The following is a 16,705-nucleotide window of genomic DNA, read 5'->3' on the forward strand; positions in this document are numbered from 1 at the left end:
AGGGGTGAAAGTTATTCTACTGTAATAATTGGTCTTTTCTTTTGCTTTCTGGGAAGCTGCAAGGCTGTTCAATCTTACATTTTATTGTTTGTTATAAAGATACAAAATTGATCAGCAGAAGTATTCTACAGTAAGAAAGAAAAGGTTATAAAACGATGGTTTGGGGGATGATTCACTTGCTTCCACTTAGCCAAGGCCCTTGCCATTCTCCAGGGGAGCTTAGGAAAGGGCTTTGGTGAACTACTGGTCAGTTATGTACATTATGTCCCCTTTTGCTATTTGCATTTGCCCTCTGTCTCGTCTATTCGGTGCATGTGCTCGGTCGGGTTGGCCTCGCTGATAAAAGAACAGAAGCTTGCCATCAGTACTTCAGGAAACCCGACGACATCAAGGTTATTCTACTGGCAAATGATATAAAGGGTGTTTAAGTGATACCTTTTTCAAGACAAATGAAAGGTAGAGATATGCCACTTCCCACTCGTCTGGAGATAACGTGCCTGCGTTCGAGAACAAGAATGAACATTTCTACACATCGAAAAGCTCCTCTAGAGCTAATAAGTTGCAGCAAAGACTTACTTTGATCTTGGTTGCCATCACCCAAGGCACCAAGCCGTCGCATTAGATCGACGAATTCGGGTTTTTTCAAGTACTCGTGCACGAATTCATGCGAGTTCTTGACAAAAACCAACTCTAAGTCATACTGCACATTATTTAACCAGAAACAAGCTTTAAGTTAAAAGAAACAAAAACTACAATAGGGAGTGAAAAGCGCACACAACAAACAAGGAAACCAAAAAGGAACTCTAAAAATACAAGAAACCAAATTAAACAATGAAGAACAAAGCACCCAATGGAGAAACAGACAATAATCCAAGAAGCAAAACCATGAAACCGAAGAGCCACCGACGTCTTCCTGTCGATTCCTCTTTTAAAACACTACCAATCCTTATCAAATCCGAATTGTTAGAAAACAACCTAGGATGGAGCCTTTCAGCTCGTACTGCTCACGCTCCACTCCAGATCTTCACATCTCCTCCACCATAGTGTGAGCTGGGAGCAGCTCCAAAAGGTGAGGCCAACTTTCAAATTCGCTTTCAACAACACCACGAAAAAAGTCAATTATGGTAGCCCACTAATCTGATCATAGGTGAAAACCAATCTCTTGGTCTCCCGGAAGTGCACAAATGGGTAACTAACTGATTGTCTGTACTCCGGGTCCGTGTTTGGATTTGGATCTAGACATCACCGATTGGAGAAGCTCAACTACATTTTGAGGAAGTAGCTACAGAGCCTAAAGATCAAATTAGATTCACTTTCTTTCCATTACACATACAGCAACATTTCTCGGAGTGGAATCTTTAAACTCGACCTCAGCAGGAAGAAACCAAAAAGATTATGTGGTAGCAAAGTTTCAAACCAACTAATTTAAGAGTTGAAGAAAGGGCATCTTTTGAATTCCCCAAAGTAATTCCCAAGAGCTTACAAAATCTTAGTGGGGGTAAGCTCTGGAGTGTAACCCAACCTCCATAACCTTTGGCCACCTAAGTCTTGCTATGTTTCATAAAAGACTTCCAATTTTCTTCCACCTTCCCTTTTAACCAGGACCTCTTAACAACCTGCCGTCCCCCGTCCTCTTCAGAGCTCGAATGACCATCAACGAATTCCGTTCGAGCTTAAAAACCTACTTTTCTTCTCAAAACAAATAAGATTGAGGTTGGAATTTCATCCCCTTACACACAGAAACCACAGAATTCAGATTTATGACTCGGTTGGAGGAAAATCACTCGTACTACAAAATCTTCCCATCTTATTTCGGCCCGACATGCCTTCGGAAATGACTGGTTCGGTTCCCCATATACATCAATAATGTCTCCTCAATCACTTCCCAAATAACAAACCATCCCCTTTTGTTGATTCCAACAGGAACCAGAATGAACACGCACTCGAGTTGCTCATACCACATTTATTAGTTCGAAGAAACAAGTTTTTGAGTAAACGACGCAGAATTGCATGTGATAGTTCATTTGCAGAAACTAAACATAGATATATTCGTAGTGAGAAGACAATAAAAGGTTTCGATATAAATATTTGTCAAGTTTTCTAGCGTTGCGAGACTTCGAGCATTCAAATAAGTTGTTACCTCTTCAGCCAATGATTTAAAAACATGAAAAGGGACGATCCATTCAGGGCAATCAACAGCATCCTGCAACAGGAAGATACCTTCAATATAAAACCAAAATCACAGAAACATAGCCTTTGGCCATGAACAACCACACCTCTAAGGAAATTGAGCTATATAATAAGGCCTGCAACGCTCATATATTAGATATCGTACCTCTAGATGAAACAAGTACTTTATACCAAACGGGCTGGAAGCGTTAAATTTCTGAACCAGCAAAAACGAATAGTTGTCAATTTCAAGTTCAATCTAACTACTGAATAAAATTATTCATTACAAAACAAAGGGGTCGTCTTCCACCTTTTCGGCATGTTCTTCATCAAAGCGTATCCAATAGACGCTATTTCCAAACGTCAAGCCTTGAGCTGCAAATTTACAATGGAAGAAGCATCATTGGTCTGAAGAGATGTACATTTGTATGTTCAGAAACAGGAAACCACATCGCATCACATCACAATTTATCGAGTCGGGTACCAGAGGAGTTCATGGCAATTCATCGCAAACCAACCAAAAGGTGAAGGGAAGGTAGCAAGCAAATCTCTTCATACTAACATATTAACTTCAATAGTAAGTAACATGGGGGTATGAATGGTGACTGAAGAACATGTAGAAACCAATGTACAATGAAAACATATTAAAATCTATGAGACGAATGTTGAACTTATACAACGCTGCCCATTTCTCCGCCAAGTTCATAGTTCGTTGTTACTTGGAGCAAATATTTTCATTGCTAGATGAATCAACACAATCAAAATCTTACTATATTATGTCATTCTAGAAGAGCTTGGGACAGAAATGGTATTTGCCTATGGGAGATGAAAGTTGGAAAGTCGAAACAAGAAAATACCTTCTCTAAGCTTTTTGACGATCACGTTAGCATCTGGCATGGTTCCAATGAGAATACCTCCTGGGCGGAGAAGAGCTGATATATTGGCCAAGGCACGTCGTGCACGAGCCTCGGTGGACCAAGAATAATGCAATGCAAACTGCAAGTTTTAGTTTCAATGGAAGATTTAGAAATTGTTCAGATAAACTCTTAAGGAATCTTCTGGTTTTAATCCAATTTCATAAATTTTTCTTTAAGAACTACATGTATGGGTAGAAAAACCATCAATGTGCCTCATATTTTGATTGCATGTACATTGTTCCTTAATCGGTTTGGATGATGTTAATTGCAAAAGATCTAATAGCGGAAAGTAGATACCAAACCGAAAAACCGTTTACTTTACCCTAACAAGAAGGGCATAAATCACTGATATCACCCACCTGGCAACTGCAAATGTCGAATGGAGCATCATCTGCTAGGATATGATCCAGCCTTGCCTAAAAGCCAAATTTGCAAGTCAATCGAACAGTTCAATGATAATTGTAATCATATTCACACTATATTGGGCGAAATTGTGAGATTCATTTTTTTCAAACTGGACTGACTTGGAAACATCAGTATAACGGCAGTCACCGGTACAATTGAAAAGCTCAACGGTACAGAAATCAAGAATGTGTGCACAGAAAAGGGAGCGGATTTAAATTCACTAGCTATTCGTCTAAGTTCTACTACCTCATAACAATCTCCACATATGAGGCGGGCAGGGAACGAAAATTTTTTACGACGTTGATGATGATCAGCGTCACCATTGTAACGAGTACGACAATCTTCTATCTGCAATACGACACCATAATAACCTTAGACACATGATTTCGTCACAGGCACAACACACTTAACGGCACAACACACTTAACGACGGCCCATGCTTGAGAAAATAAAGGGATTGTTTACTATTCAACTAAAAGGTTATAAACACTAAAGGAGCCGAGATACTCCGGAAATAACTTCAAAATGAATAACTCTAACAAGAATTTCACTTACTGATCCTTCAGCTATATCAATGCCAACATAATATCCAATTCTGGCCTTATCCCATTTGATAAGATCACCACCCTAGCAAGTGCAAAAGAAAAGTGTTCAACGCAAGAGCAAACTACAGCAATTCTTGAAGATTAAAGAGACATACCTTGCCACAGGCAAGGTCGAGAACGGCATCTCCTCGACGAGCATAAAGCTGAACCAAGACACTCTTAATCTATCCAATGAGAACAAGTCATGAACGAACCATTAAAATGATAAAGGATCGAGAATCAAACATAAGGTTTAACTATACAGTAATCAAAATACAACAAATACCCAATTGTTAAGCTTTTTTAAATGGATGATAACACTAGCCTCTCGCTCTTCCAAAGTCTGATTTGTCCTAGCACTGTAATGATCAGCCACTTTCCGAGCAAAAATTTTGGTGGTTTCATCTTCTAAGAACTCAGTATCGCCTAAAAAATAGAACTCCAGAACCATTATTACAGTAATCCCAAACTTCAGATACAACGAACTATACATATTCAAGTAACTCCACTGGAAATCATGAAGCAACATGAAATTAAATGTCAAACCCACAAAGAAAAACAGATCCAAAAAGTGCAAAAGTCGATTGGCAGACGAATTGAAACCATATAACGAAACGAATTAGAATTGCACCTTCTGGGTTGTGCTTGAATCTGGATTGAGGTGGCCCCAAAGACGCCGATGGGGATTCTGAGTATCCTCGTTTCATAGCTAAGAAGGGGAAGAAAGAACCTGAAATCAGGGGTGCTGTTGATTATAACTCAAATACGAAAAAGGGGGTTTTTGTTTCTTATTCCTATTATCTATTGAGCAGTATGAGGGCTGCTGTTAGTTTCTGAATCGAGAGAAACAGAGACGAGAAAACCCCATTGGCTGTATGCAATCAGAATTTGTGGGGAATTAAAAGGGGAAAAGGGGTTTCTTCGTAACCCCAAGGTTGAATAAAGTTGTAATTCTACGAGAGAAACGCAGCGCCGGGAAGGAGTGCTAACGGTTCGGTTCGGTTCGGCTGATTCTATTTGGCCCGGACCGGACCGAACCCCTGCGTTTTAACGAGTTCCATGAAGATTTTTCGATGTCCGGTTAATACCGAACCGGTGAGTTTTATGGTTGGTTCAGTTCGTTTTAAACCCTTTATTATTATTATTATTATTATTAATAGAAAACAACAATTTATATTTCAACACGTTATAATTTCTTTTCTTTTTTTTATCTGTTCAATTTTTTGTTAAATTTACCGGCTGATTTTACCGTCGAGTAAATTAAGAATATATCAAAAAAAAAACGGATTTTAACTGAATCAAACGATATATAAAATTTAGTCTAAATATGGCACAAAATCAATAATCAGGTAATATTTTCAAATATGGCAAATTCTAAATAAATAAAAAAACAAAAATAATTAAATATCAATACTCTTTGTTGACGTGTTTTCAAGTCAAATCTATCTTGGAGTAAAAATTGTTGAGTCTGGACGGTGTCTCAGTCCCAGTGTGGCTGATCATCCTCACAGACAGGCTACTGATCATCGATTTTGGTAAGCTATTGCCTCACCAACTAGCTAATCAGACGTGAGCTCCTCCTTGGGCAGATTCCTCCTTTTGCTCCTCAGTGTATGGGGTATTAGCCGCCGGTTGTTGTTCCCCTCCCAAGGACAGGTTCTTACACGTTACTCACTCGTCCGCCGTCGGAAATCTATCTTGGAGTAAAAATTGCGGAGTTTGGACCGTATCTCAGTCCAATGTGGCTGATCTTCCTCTCGAACAAGCTACTGATCTGGCAAGCTATTGTCTCACCAACTAGCTAATCAGATACGAGCCTCTCCTCGGACGGATTCCTCCTTTTGCACTTCAGCGTCTAGGGTATTAGCAGTCGTTTCCAACTGTTGTTCTCCTCCCAAGGGCAAGTTCTTGCGCGTTATTCACTCGTCCGCCACTGAAAACACCACTTCCTGTCCAACTTGCATGTGTTAAACATGCGCTAACGTTCGTCCTGGACCAGGATCAATTTTATCATAAAAATTAGCTTAGTTAAACAAAAACATGAGTTTAAAAGTTAGTTTTAAATATCATAAAAAATTTATAGTTTAGGTGATATTGTCCAGTTTGACCCTAAGCTCTGGTGACTTTGATTTTGACTTTTCCAAAAAAACATCCTACAATTGTGAGAAGATAGTATTTATTGATTATAAATTTATGATCATAAAAAAAAAATTAAAAAAATAAAAATAAAAATTCCTAGAATTTTCTTTTAGTTTAACCGATTTTCCCCAACTCCAACCATTATAATTTATAACAAATGCAGAGCTTGTCATTTTCCCTCTTTACGTTCTTCGTCAGAAATTCGTTCCTGAACATCCGATCTGCAAGCTTCAAGCCGAGACGAATTCATTTTGAATTCTCTCTTTTTCGATCGTTTCAATCTCAGCTAAACCGGAAATCGACTTGCATTCTTGAAGAGTCGGAAATGGCGAGTTCGGTAAGTTGATTAATCCATGTCTTTTAACAATTTTTATCTTTCTATTTCGTCATTTGTATCATTTATTCAATTTCAGTTTTGATTTATCTTTCTATTTCGTCATTTGTATCATTTATTCAATTTCAGTTTTGACATATTGTGTGCATTGTTATGCTTGGTATGATATTAAGAATGAGAAATAGAATTGGGAAGGTATATATTATCATTGATATTGATATCCTTTAAATAGGATACAAAGAGTACAAATGAGGAAAATATAAAATAATTAAATACTGAGAATAAAATAAAATATACTATAAATCAAATCATAAATGGAAGAATATTAAGATATAATACGTAAGATATATTCCATAAATAATTATCTCGAACATATGAGTATACAATAGTTACAAGAGTATGAGGAATAAATCAAGTTTGATTCATCTGTTTGTCTTCTGATTTGAGCATACTCTTAAACCATTGAACGGATGCCTTTGGAATCCTTGTGAGATTGTTCTTGTAGTCAATATAGTAGAGTCCAAATCGGACGGTGTATCCCATGTTCCACTCCCAGTTATCGAGCAGCGACCACGCGAAGTAGCCTTGTACATTGCAGCCTTCTTCCCTGGATTTATTTAAGGATGCCAAAAGATTTAGTGTTGTTGAATCAATCCGGTGAAATTTCATTTAATAAAGGATTATCATTAGCATTTTGAGTTGTTATCACCTAATGGCAGTGGATAGATTTGAGAGATAATCTCTGTGGTAGCTTATTCTCTTATCATCCTGTAATGCCTTTTCCAAAGGTATGGACCGTTTGTTTGGATCATCCATTCCTGTCAGAACGAGTTGAAACTTGTGTCATTTTGTGAAATTTTTTAGTTCAAAGTTTGGAACTATCATTACTCACCGTTCTCTGTTATAATCACTGGAGGGTTCCCATACTTGTATTTCAAATAAATTGCCAATTTCCGGATTCCCCATGGAACAATGTGTAACCAGCTGGAAGCTGCCTGGAAAAGGATGTTTGTATCAGCTCACTTCAATTAAAATATACAAGAGAACCTCTTGGGATCCAGACTTGTTTGAGACATACTCTTTCTCCAATGGTAGAGACACCTTTGTGTGCTGCAATAGAGCATTTGTAGAATAAAGATCGATTACCTTCTACTTTTGATTTATAGCCAAACATGTACAATTTGCAAACTCTTTTTGAGCAAATATATGAATATGGAGAATAATATTGTGCTTAAAAGCTTACGGGTAGCAATGACATAAGAATCTGTTGAGGCGTCATTGAATATCAGTTTTCGAATCCCAATCCTGTCATTTCGAGCATACAAGGAGGTGTAGTGGTTCAAGCCAACGAAATCCAGGGACCCTGTGAGGAACTTTGAAGTTACACCTGATATTTTTGGTAGTCTTTCCCCCACAAGCCTTCTCATTGAAAGAGGATATTTGCCAAAGAAAATTGGATCAAGAAACCTGAAAATTTTCAAGGTTGTTCCATCAAATTCTTGAAATTCAATATCTGGTAAGTGCAATCACTTAATTAATGGAGATGAGCAGTTACCATCCAAGTTCAAAGTCAAGGGCTCTAAGTGCTGCTTCTCTGTTCTCGTCATTTTCAGATATTGGTTCATACCATATGGCATCTAATGCTATTCCTATCTGACCTCCTTGTCTTTTCTAGTAGACAAAAAAACATAACATATTAACCTCTTAGTTTACTTATGGCTTATTTACGTGCTTCAAAGTTTCTGGAGTTAAAATTGCATATTATAGTACCTTGAAATGAATTTGGTAACTGTGATAAGCAGCAGCATGAGATAAGAGAATATGATGTGCCACTATATATGGTTCAGAGGATGAGTTTCCCTTCTTGCATAATATATGACCCAAAAAAGAACATCTACCAGGAGCTTGAATTCCTAGGTCATAGCTTTTTATTGAGTAGCCATGTGGTTCATTGAAAGTGATCCAGTTCTTCACTCTATCTCCAAATGCTTGGAAGCACGTAACAGCATAATGTTCAAAATCTTTTCTACAAGGAATTGAGCTTGTTATCAACTGATCATCATTTCCAAGCATTGGTATATCATCTGGTTTAGTTGTACTTACACTATCCTTCTGCTCAGCCATCCTTCGTACTCATCTTCAAGGACTTGTGGAAGATCCCAATGGTAAAGAGTTACAAAAGGTTGAATTCCTTGTTAAAAGGAAAAACCCACTTCAGTGATATATTACCATAAGGAAAATTGAATGCTGAGAAATGATTTAACAGATGACCTTTTTCTAGCAAAGCATCTATAAAATCATTGTAGTAGTTTATTGCATCTGGGTTTGGCTTTCCTGTTCCATCTGTTGATAGTTTCTCATAGGCAGTTAATGATATATTGTTGGGAAGGAAATGCAGTTGGTTTAATTACTTGAACTGTTTCTTACTTGGAAGGATTCTTGGCCATGAGACTGAAAATCTGTAGGCATCCATTCCCATATCCTTCATCAGCTGTATATCGTCCTATAATAAGAACATAATTTACATCTAGTTAGTAATAAGAAGGGGAATCATAGAATGACTATAATAAATGAACTCAAGTATGACAGGTGTTTATCCTCCCATTATTATATTTTACAGTTGGTTTGTCATTAATGCATTATTTACTTCTCTCTCTGTCTTCACCTTAAATCTGTGGTATTGGTCAACTGTCCTGTCTGCATTGCTGAAGTCTAGTATTCTTCCTAAACAATGCACCAAAAGAAATAGAAATTTACTCACTACTAGTATGAATTATATTGTATTCAAACTAGTCTTCTGTCGTAAAAATAGAAAAAAAAAAGTGTTCCATCAAATTTTAACTTGCCTGGTTCCTTCACAAATGTATCCCATATGCTGGCACCCCGATTTCCTTCATCTACAGCCCCTTCGAACTGCCATAGAATATGTTATTTTTTCATATTTTTAGAAACCCAGCAATGAAAGTAGCCACAAATCCCTCCTTACCTGGTATGCCGATGCTGCAGTTCCAAAAACGAAGCCATCTGGAAACTCAGCTCTGCTTAGACATTCAGAATTAGTAAAGAACTGAATAATCAGAGAGCAAATCAGAATGATTCTCATGGGGAAAAGTTTGAATTCCTGATGAGAAGATGAACTCTCAGGTCGTCCCGTTTTAAATTCCCCAAATCATTCTTAAGTACTTCGTCTTGTTAGGTATTTCGCCTGCTGGAATAGGAAAAAAAAAAAAAAAAAAAAACAAGAATGGATAGAAATTCAAAATTGTTAAGAACAACAATGGATAGATTAGCTGAATTATGAAATAAGTTGCGTGTAATCTATCTCAATCTCAATCTCTTCCTTTCTTCCTGTTGTTCACTTTTTTGAATCTATATGCAGTTGGTGATATCAAAAGAGGAGAGAAATGGATAGAAAGGAATCTAAAGATGACATCCGGCAAGCAACTGTCATTAAAAAAATTGCTTCAAAGTGGCGTGTCTGTGGAGAAGAAGCTCACGTTTGAAAAGCTTTAAAGCTTCTTAATTTGATGAAGCCAAGCCAACAACCGAAAGACCAGGGCGGTTTGCATTGAAAGGTAAGTCTTCTCTTTTTGTTACTGAATCCAATATATAGTTTTTTTCCATTACGGTGGTGATTATTATAATGCCCTGCTCCAAAATAGTGGAGAAAAAAAGGGGATAAGGTCAAAAGAGGATTAAATTTAGGGCCCTGCAAGATCTTTCAATTACGTTTTTTATTTGTTAAATTTGCAATTTAGACCAACCTTAAATTTTCTTATCCCATCTTTATGGACAAATTTTTTTTTTCTTTCTTTTTCATATTTTAATTCTTTGGGGGTGTTTGTTGAGATGGAAAATGACATGGGTTTATAAAACACATATTTTTGGAAGGAAAATTAATTTATTTTAATACTTTTTCTTTTTTCTTTTTGTTATTTTTGTTATTATTTTTTTTTCTTTTGTATGGTTTCTTCCTCAACTTATTTATTTATCTTGATTATTTTCATTTTTTATCTATTCTTTTCTTTTTCTTCTAAATATGATTTTTTAGATTATTTATATTAGTGTTGTTTCTCTTTCTTTTATAATCTTTTATAACCTTATTTTCTTCCACGAGTGTTTGATTTAATATAATTTATTCCACTATATACCATATTTAATTTTTAGGGCTAAAAAGTTACGATTAAAAGTTTATATAATTTTATTAAAATTATGTTTTTTAGAATAATTATTAAGATTTATTATAAAATAAACTCAAAGACCTAAAATTTAATGAACATGAATAAAAATTGAATTAAAATTAAATTAGTGAATTTTTTTTTTAATAATCTAACTTAATAAAAATAAAATAGTAAATAGTAAACCATAATTAATTATTTAAAATTAAATAATTTAATAAAATTATTAAAAATACTTTATTTATATGAAATTCTATAACGTTTCTATTTGATTTAAGTAAATTAAAGCTAATATAGTTCTAGTGGTAAGATATTTTTTCCTTTTCAATTTATTATTTAAGAATTTCTATTTCGTGGATTCATGAAGACATTTTTTAAATTATTTTGTTGACTATTAAAATTAGTCGATAATAAGGTTACAGACATATGAGTTATTGAAAATTTATAAAATAAATTAGGCCACATCTAAAAATAAAAAAGCTTATGCTTATTTCTTTAGACATTTTGACTTTTTCTCTTTTAGGTGACCTAATAAATTTTTGCAAACTCGCTAAATATGATGTCATATAAACTTATCATTGTTTTGTTTTTAATGTATACGCTTGTATAGTTTATTATATAATGTGGTATATGTTAGAAGAACACGACTCTTCATAATGGTACGATATTGTCCACTTTGAGTATAAGCTCTCGTGGCTTTGCTTTGGGCTTCCCCAGAAGGCCTCATACCAATGAAGTTAGTATTCCTCACTTATAAACCCAGAATCACACCTTAAATTAGTCGATGTAGGACTTCCATCATCCAACAGTATATTCTTATTATATTCTTATTATGTTTAATAATAAATAAATAGATCTCATTAATAATTTTTTAACAAATAGAATGGATAAGCAGCCACCCTCCCCCGTAATTTTTGTCCTTTTCTTCCCCACCCTCCCATTTTTAATAGATAAAAATATTAATCATGAGAGGGATAAATTATATATGGGTCAATATTATTTCGTTGGAGCCTCATGTTTATTATAAGATTTAGGTCCAAATCTCAATAAACTAAGCTAAACTTATTAATCAATCCCTACCTCTACCTCTACCTATGCTAAAAGCTTTTAAGTTTTTCATGTGTTAACATGATTGTAACAGTCCAAGTCCACCGCTAGTAGATATTGTCCTCTTTAGGCTTTTCCTTTCAAGCTTTTCCTCAAGGCTTTAAAACGCGTCTATTAGGTGAAGGTTTCCACGCCTTTACAAAGGATGTGTTGTTCTCCTCCTCAACCAACCAACGAGGGACATACAATATAGTTTTTCTAAAAAACAATAGATAAGATAACAAACTTTAATACCAAAACTTTATTTATTTATTGTTTAATATTAAAGTTTCTATTATTTTTGGTTGAGGTTATCCATGATCGAAAGAAACTTTGATAAGTTTCTTTAGCATATACTTTGTTTTGACAAATAACTCGTGGTTGAGAGTAGAGAATTTAAATTACACGCCATAATAATAATGATAGTAATAGACAACGACCATTAGATAAAATCTATTGTGATCAAAGGACCAAAAACACTTAGAGGGTATGTTTTGCAATAAATATTATGTTTTTATTTAAATATTTTTTAGTGGATTTTTTTATATTGGATTATGTGATCCAAACACACAAATTCCTAGAAATAACTTTTTAATGCTTTCGGTGTTTTCTTATTCTGAATTTGAAACTTCAAATTGGAAAATTACGCTATTAAAAAAAAAAATTCAATAAATATATTTTTTAATTAAAATATATTAATAAATTTATTAACAATATTCAAATTTTAATAAAACATTTGTAGGTAAATCACTCCTATTATTATTATTATTATTTTTTTTTTATATATTACTACTAAATGCCTTTTGAACGACTTTTTAAAGTGGGATTTAATTTCTAAATTTATTATCAAATACATATTAAAAATACTAAAAATATATAATACAAATTTATTATTTGTTGAATCTCCTTGGGACAATTTTATTTCCTCCAATACTCAAAAGAATAATAATGTGATAATTGTCTCTTAATATAGGATGAGAAAAATTTTGAGAAAAAAAATTATTAATAACGTGATAATCCTCTCTCTTAATCCCCCGTGCCACCCCGACTATATTCTCCCGACCTCGATCTATGTCTTCCCATCTAGACCCGCTAGTACCACAGCTGATTTTAGTTTTTTTTTTTTCTCGAATAACTTATGGTGTAAGCATAGGACTTTAAAATAGGATAAATTATAAAATGTGAATTTTAACATAAAATACAACAAAGCTTTTAAACCCTTTAAAATTTAAAATTTAAAATACAACAAATAAGTAGGGAGAGAGCATTTGCAAGCAAGCCAAGCCCAAATGTAGGTTTTTTGGGCCACATCTATCACTTGGGAAAGCCCAATCAATTTTTATTTTTATTTTTATATATTACAGAAATTAATAATAAAAATATCCATTAATAATAAATCATCACAACTATATTTTATCAAATCATAACATTTTTTAAAACTATTAAAATTAAATTATATCTTTTGTGGGATTTATAATTCAATCATATAAATATTATTAACAATATCATAACCTAATTATTCATTTAAAATTAATTTTATGATTTTTTTTATTTACATAAATATTCTTTAATACCTATTTTTATTTTTAATTAAAGTATATTTATTTATATGAAATACTCCCACTTAATTTGAATATATAATTTTGATAATTTAAAAAATTAATATAAATGTATAATTGTAGGGCAAAAATATATATTTTTTAAAAAAATAATCAAGGAAGGAATAAAAATATATTCTTACCAAGGCCAAACCCAAAACTAATCCGAAAGCGGATAAAGCTACACCTGTTCCCAAACACCCGTCTAGGGCAACCCTCAATCGGTCTCTAAAAACCCTAATCCCCATCTTTTCTCAGTTCTCAATTACAGCGCCACTTCCTCCCCTTCCCCCAAATCACCCAATCCCTAATTCAGATCCTCCAATGGGTCGTGTCATCAGAGCTCAACGTAAGGGTGCCGGATCAGTTTTCCGGTCTCACACCCACCACCGCAAGGGTCCTGCCCGTTTCCGCTCTCTTGATTTCGGGGAGCGAAATGGTTACCTGAAAGGTGTGGTCAGTGAGATCATCCACGATCCCGGTAGGGGTGCGCCGTTGGCCCGCGTCACCTTCCGCCACCCCTTCCGCTACAAGCACCAGAAGGAGCTCTTTGTCGCCGCTGAGGGTATGTACACTGGTCAGTTCGTTTACTGTGGAAAGAAGGCTAACCTCGTCGTCGGTAATGTGCTTCCCATCAGAGCCATTCCTGAAGGTGCTGTGGTTTGTAATGTTGAGCACCATGTTGGTGACAGAGGTGTGTTCGCTAGATGCTCTGGTGATTATGCCATTGTTATCAGTCACAACCCAGATAATGATACCAGCAGGTAAATTTTGATTTCTGCACTTTCTCCTTTTTGTTATTTTCTGAAACAGAATCGAATCATGTTTGAATAAGAACTATGGGTTTTTCTTTGATTGTTTTATGTGGTTGTATACTTTTCAGGACTCGTTCTTTCTTGCTAATTGTTCTAGGGATGTTTGTGCTATAATTCGTTTAATGAAGTTTGAACTGAATCGAACAAATGGGTTTGATTTGAATTTGCCTTTTGCGGTCAGAGATTACAGATTTAAGATCTCTGTTTTGGGTTACAGATTCCCTTTCTCATATATTCTCTGAAATTAGTTTATTGTTTTACTAAGAGTTCTATTTGTGCTCTAATTAACAAACAGTAATTCAATTGATATATGTGGATAATCTTATTGACATCTTTGAACAATTTGTATGGGAAGGATTGTTTGGAAACAAGAGGATAATTTTGGAAGGAGTGGGAGAAGATAATTTATGACATCTGATTGTAATGGGTTTAGCTTCCATACGGATTAATTCTTATTGTCAATCATTCTTATTTTCTTTCATTTTTATAGTTTCACTTGATTGTTGATATAATGTTGTGCTTTGGTTCAAAGATATTGTTCATCTGTAAAATAAGTTTTATTTGTGTTCTGTTCTTGGAGTGATGCCTAAAGTTAGTAGTTTTACAGCACGGAGTTCCTCTGTTATCGATGAACATGAATATCGATATGCTATTGAACTTTTATCACAGGAAAACTTGTACTCCTTTAGAATATAAACTCTCCTTGTTTATGTTTACTTGCTGCGTGATTTGCAAGCGTTTGCCACTGTGTCTTCATTTCTCTGAAGAAGGCACATGTAGAGTACCCTCTTTGATTCCTAGCCTGCCTTCATCTCGAAAAGTCTGTGTTTTGCAGGATTAAGCTACCATCTGGAGCCAAGAAGATTGTCCCAAGTGGGTGCCGTGCTATGATTGGTCAGGTTGCTGGAGGAGGAAGAACAGAGAAGCCTCTTCTGAAGGCAGGTAATGCTTACCACAAGTTCCGTGTGAAGCGTAACTGCTGGCCCAAGGTTCGTGGTGTTGCTATGAATCCAGTTGAACATCCCCATGGTGGTGGTAACCATCAACACATTGGTCATGCCAGTACCGTCCGCCGTGATGCCCCACCTGGTCAAAAGGTTGGTCTCATTGCTGCCAGAAGAACTGGTCGGCTCCGTGGACAGGCTGCCGCCACTGCTTCCAAGGCTGATAAAGCTTAGAGCAATAGTTTCATGTGTTGGACGCTTATTTTGCCTAATCCTTAGCCCTTTTTCATTATGTTTGATTGGATTTGCATTGTGTTGAAGAAGACCATATTTAGAAGTTTTTGTCCCAAGTTTTGTTACAACATAGATCCTTTTTTAACATCATCCTCTCTCCTATTTTTGGTTGCTACAATGAACTTGAGAACTTGAATACCAATTTATCCCTCTCACAATCATCCATATTTCCTGTTTACCTTGCTTTCTCTATGGATAATTTATCAACTTAAACAGGCTTTTTAAATGTGATACAATTACTCGATCCCTTCCGTTTGGGCTCAACGAGTGCCTTATTTTTGGACGGTTTATCTATGAGGTTCCTCGAAAGTCTTTTGGTTGACTTCCTAAAGATTATCTAGAGCCTTTGTTGACCCTAGGGGCTTGATTGGACTTCAAGAACCTTTCGGTGACTCCCTAACGATTATCTAGAGCCTTTGTTGACCTTAAGGGCTTGATTGGACTCCAAGGTTCCTCAAGAATCTTTCGTAGCTTGGCTCATCATTGTTGAGATAATGGTCTACTTCTTCACATTTACTATGCAATGCATGCTGTTGTTGATAGACAGAAGAACCATGGTATGCACTTCTGTGTACTAGCTAAAGCGTTGTGTACTAGCTAAAGTGTTACTGTTGGGTCTAAAGTGTTAGTTGGGTGGAGAATGACTACAAATTATCTAGAATCATACGGTTAGAATCACTTCCTACAAATTATCAAGAACCACAAATTATCTAGAACAATGTCTGACTCTACAAATTATCTAGAACCATTGTCAGACTCTAGGAGCTTGAGCTTGATTAGACTCTGAGGTTTACCATTGTCAGACTCTAGGAGCTTGAGCTTGATTAGACTCTGAGGTTTCTCAGGAGTCTTTTGATCGGCTTCCTAAAGATTATCTAGAGCCTTAGTCGATTGGACTCTAAAGTTCCTCAAGAGTCTTTTGATCGGCTTCCTAAAGATTATCCAGAGCCTTGGTTGATTGGACTCTAAAGTTCCTCAAGAGTCTTTTGTTTGGCTTTCTAAAGATTATCTAAAGCCTTGGTCGATGCCCGAAGAGGTTGATTGGACAAACCGATGACTAGTTGAGGGATTGATCAAACCAGCCAAGGTCAAAGTCCCTGAACAAATCAGCTGCATGACCCTACGTCAAATTGTTGGACTAGCCCTTTTTGGGCTCGCCTAGACTTAACCTTGTAAAATGAAAACAAAATTATAAAATTGTTTGAAATTATTCACTTATTGGGCCAGTCATTACAACCAGCG

The 16,705-nt window shown here is 35.5% G+C and overlaps 3 protein-coding genes and 1 long non-coding RNA gene across 4 annotated transcripts; 2 read left to right on the top strand and 2 right to left on the bottom strand.

Moving 5' to 3' along the window:
* Nucleotides 1–2: 2 nt before the first annotated feature.
* LOC111446362 (mRNA cap guanine-N7 methyltransferase 1) lies at nucleotides 3–5,003 on the bottom strand. The gene is made up of 13 exons (XM_023085150.1): nucleotides 4,707–5,003; nucleotides 4,362–4,501; nucleotides 4,192–4,260; nucleotides 4,047–4,118; nucleotides 3,738–3,839; nucleotides 3,446–3,502; nucleotides 3,027–3,165; nucleotides 2,480–2,544; nucleotides 2,336–2,386; nucleotides 2,141–2,203; nucleotides 577–700; nucleotides 436–497; nucleotides 3–336 (listed from the first exon to the last, which is right to left on the bottom strand). The coding sequence occupies exons 1-13, from the start codon at nucleotides 4,780–4,782 to the stop codon at nucleotides 241–243; spliced, it is 1,116 nt and encodes a 371-aa protein (XP_022940918.1). The 5' UTR covers nucleotides 4,783–5,003; the 3' UTR covers nucleotides 3–240.
* Nucleotides 5,004–6,324: 1,321 nt separating this feature from the next.
* LOC111446805 lies at nucleotides 6,325–10,417 on the top strand. Its single transcript, XR_002711152.1, has 2 exons — nucleotides 6,325–6,551; nucleotides 9,928–10,417. It is a non-coding gene; the product is annotated as an uncharacterized LOC111446805 (long non-coding RNA).
* LOC111446804 (beta-glucosidase 25-like) lies at nucleotides 6,952–9,736 on the bottom strand. The gene is given in 14 exon segments (XM_023085763.1): nucleotides 6,952–7,155; nucleotides 7,258–7,366; nucleotides 7,441–7,543; nucleotides 7,627–7,658; nucleotides 7,792–8,015; nucleotides 8,104–8,219; nucleotides 8,319–8,574; nucleotides 8,652–8,739; nucleotides 8,820–8,891; nucleotides 8,976–9,051; nucleotides 9,214–9,272; nucleotides 9,395–9,461; nucleotides 9,535–9,705; nucleotides 9,707–9,736. Coding segments are annotated over 14 exon segments (1,584 nt in total). The 5' UTR covers nucleotides 9,722–9,736; the 3' UTR covers nucleotides 6,952–6,959.
* Nucleotides 10,418–13,657: 3,240 nt separating the features above from the next.
* On the top strand, nucleotides 13,658–15,624 carry LOC111446091 (60S ribosomal protein L8). The gene is made up of 2 exons (XM_023084751.1): nucleotides 13,658–14,174; nucleotides 15,061–15,624. The coding sequence occupies exons 1-2, from the start codon at nucleotides 13,735–13,737 to the stop codon at nucleotides 15,401–15,403; spliced, it is 783 nt and encodes a 260-aa protein (XP_022940519.1). The 5' UTR covers nucleotides 13,658–13,734; the 3' UTR covers nucleotides 15,404–15,624.
* The last annotated feature ends 1,081 nt before the right edge of the window (nucleotides 15,625–16,705 follow it).

The sequence above is a fragment of the Cucurbita moschata genome, unplaced genomic scaffold, assembly GCF_002738365.1.
Source record: "Cucurbita moschata cultivar Rifu unplaced genomic scaffold, Cmos_1.0 Cmo_Scf00008, whole genome shotgun sequence".
In the NCBI taxonomy this organism is placed as follows: Eukaryota; Viridiplantae; Streptophyta; class Magnoliopsida; order Cucurbitales; family Cucurbitaceae; genus Cucurbita; species Cucurbita moschata.

What these genes read in the sequence shown, in the direction of transcription:
- LOC111446091 (XM_023084751.1), top strand. Translation starts at nt 13,735, where the DNA reads ATGGGTCGTGTCATCAGAGCTCAACGTAAGGGTGCCGGATCAGTTTTC. An exon ending in CCAGATAATGATACCAGCAG is followed by an intron (nt 14,175 to 15,060) that starts GTAAATTTTGAT and finishes TGTGTTTTGCAG; the next exon opens with GATTAAGCTACCATCTGGAG.
- LOC111446362 (XM_023085150.1), bottom strand. Translation starts at nt 4,782, where the DNA reads ATGAAACGAGGATACTCAGAATCCCCATCGGCGTCTTTGGGGCCACCT. An exon ending in TAAAAAAGCTTAACAATTGG is followed by an intron (nt 4,261 to 4,361) that starts GTATTTGTTGTA and finishes CTCATTGGATAG; the next exon opens with ATTAAGAGTGTCTTGGTTCA. An exon ending in TATGTGGAGATTGTTATGAG is followed by an intron (nt 3,503 to 3,737) that starts GTAGTAGAACTT and finishes TTTGGCTTTTAG; the next exon opens with GCAAGGCTGGATCATATCCT.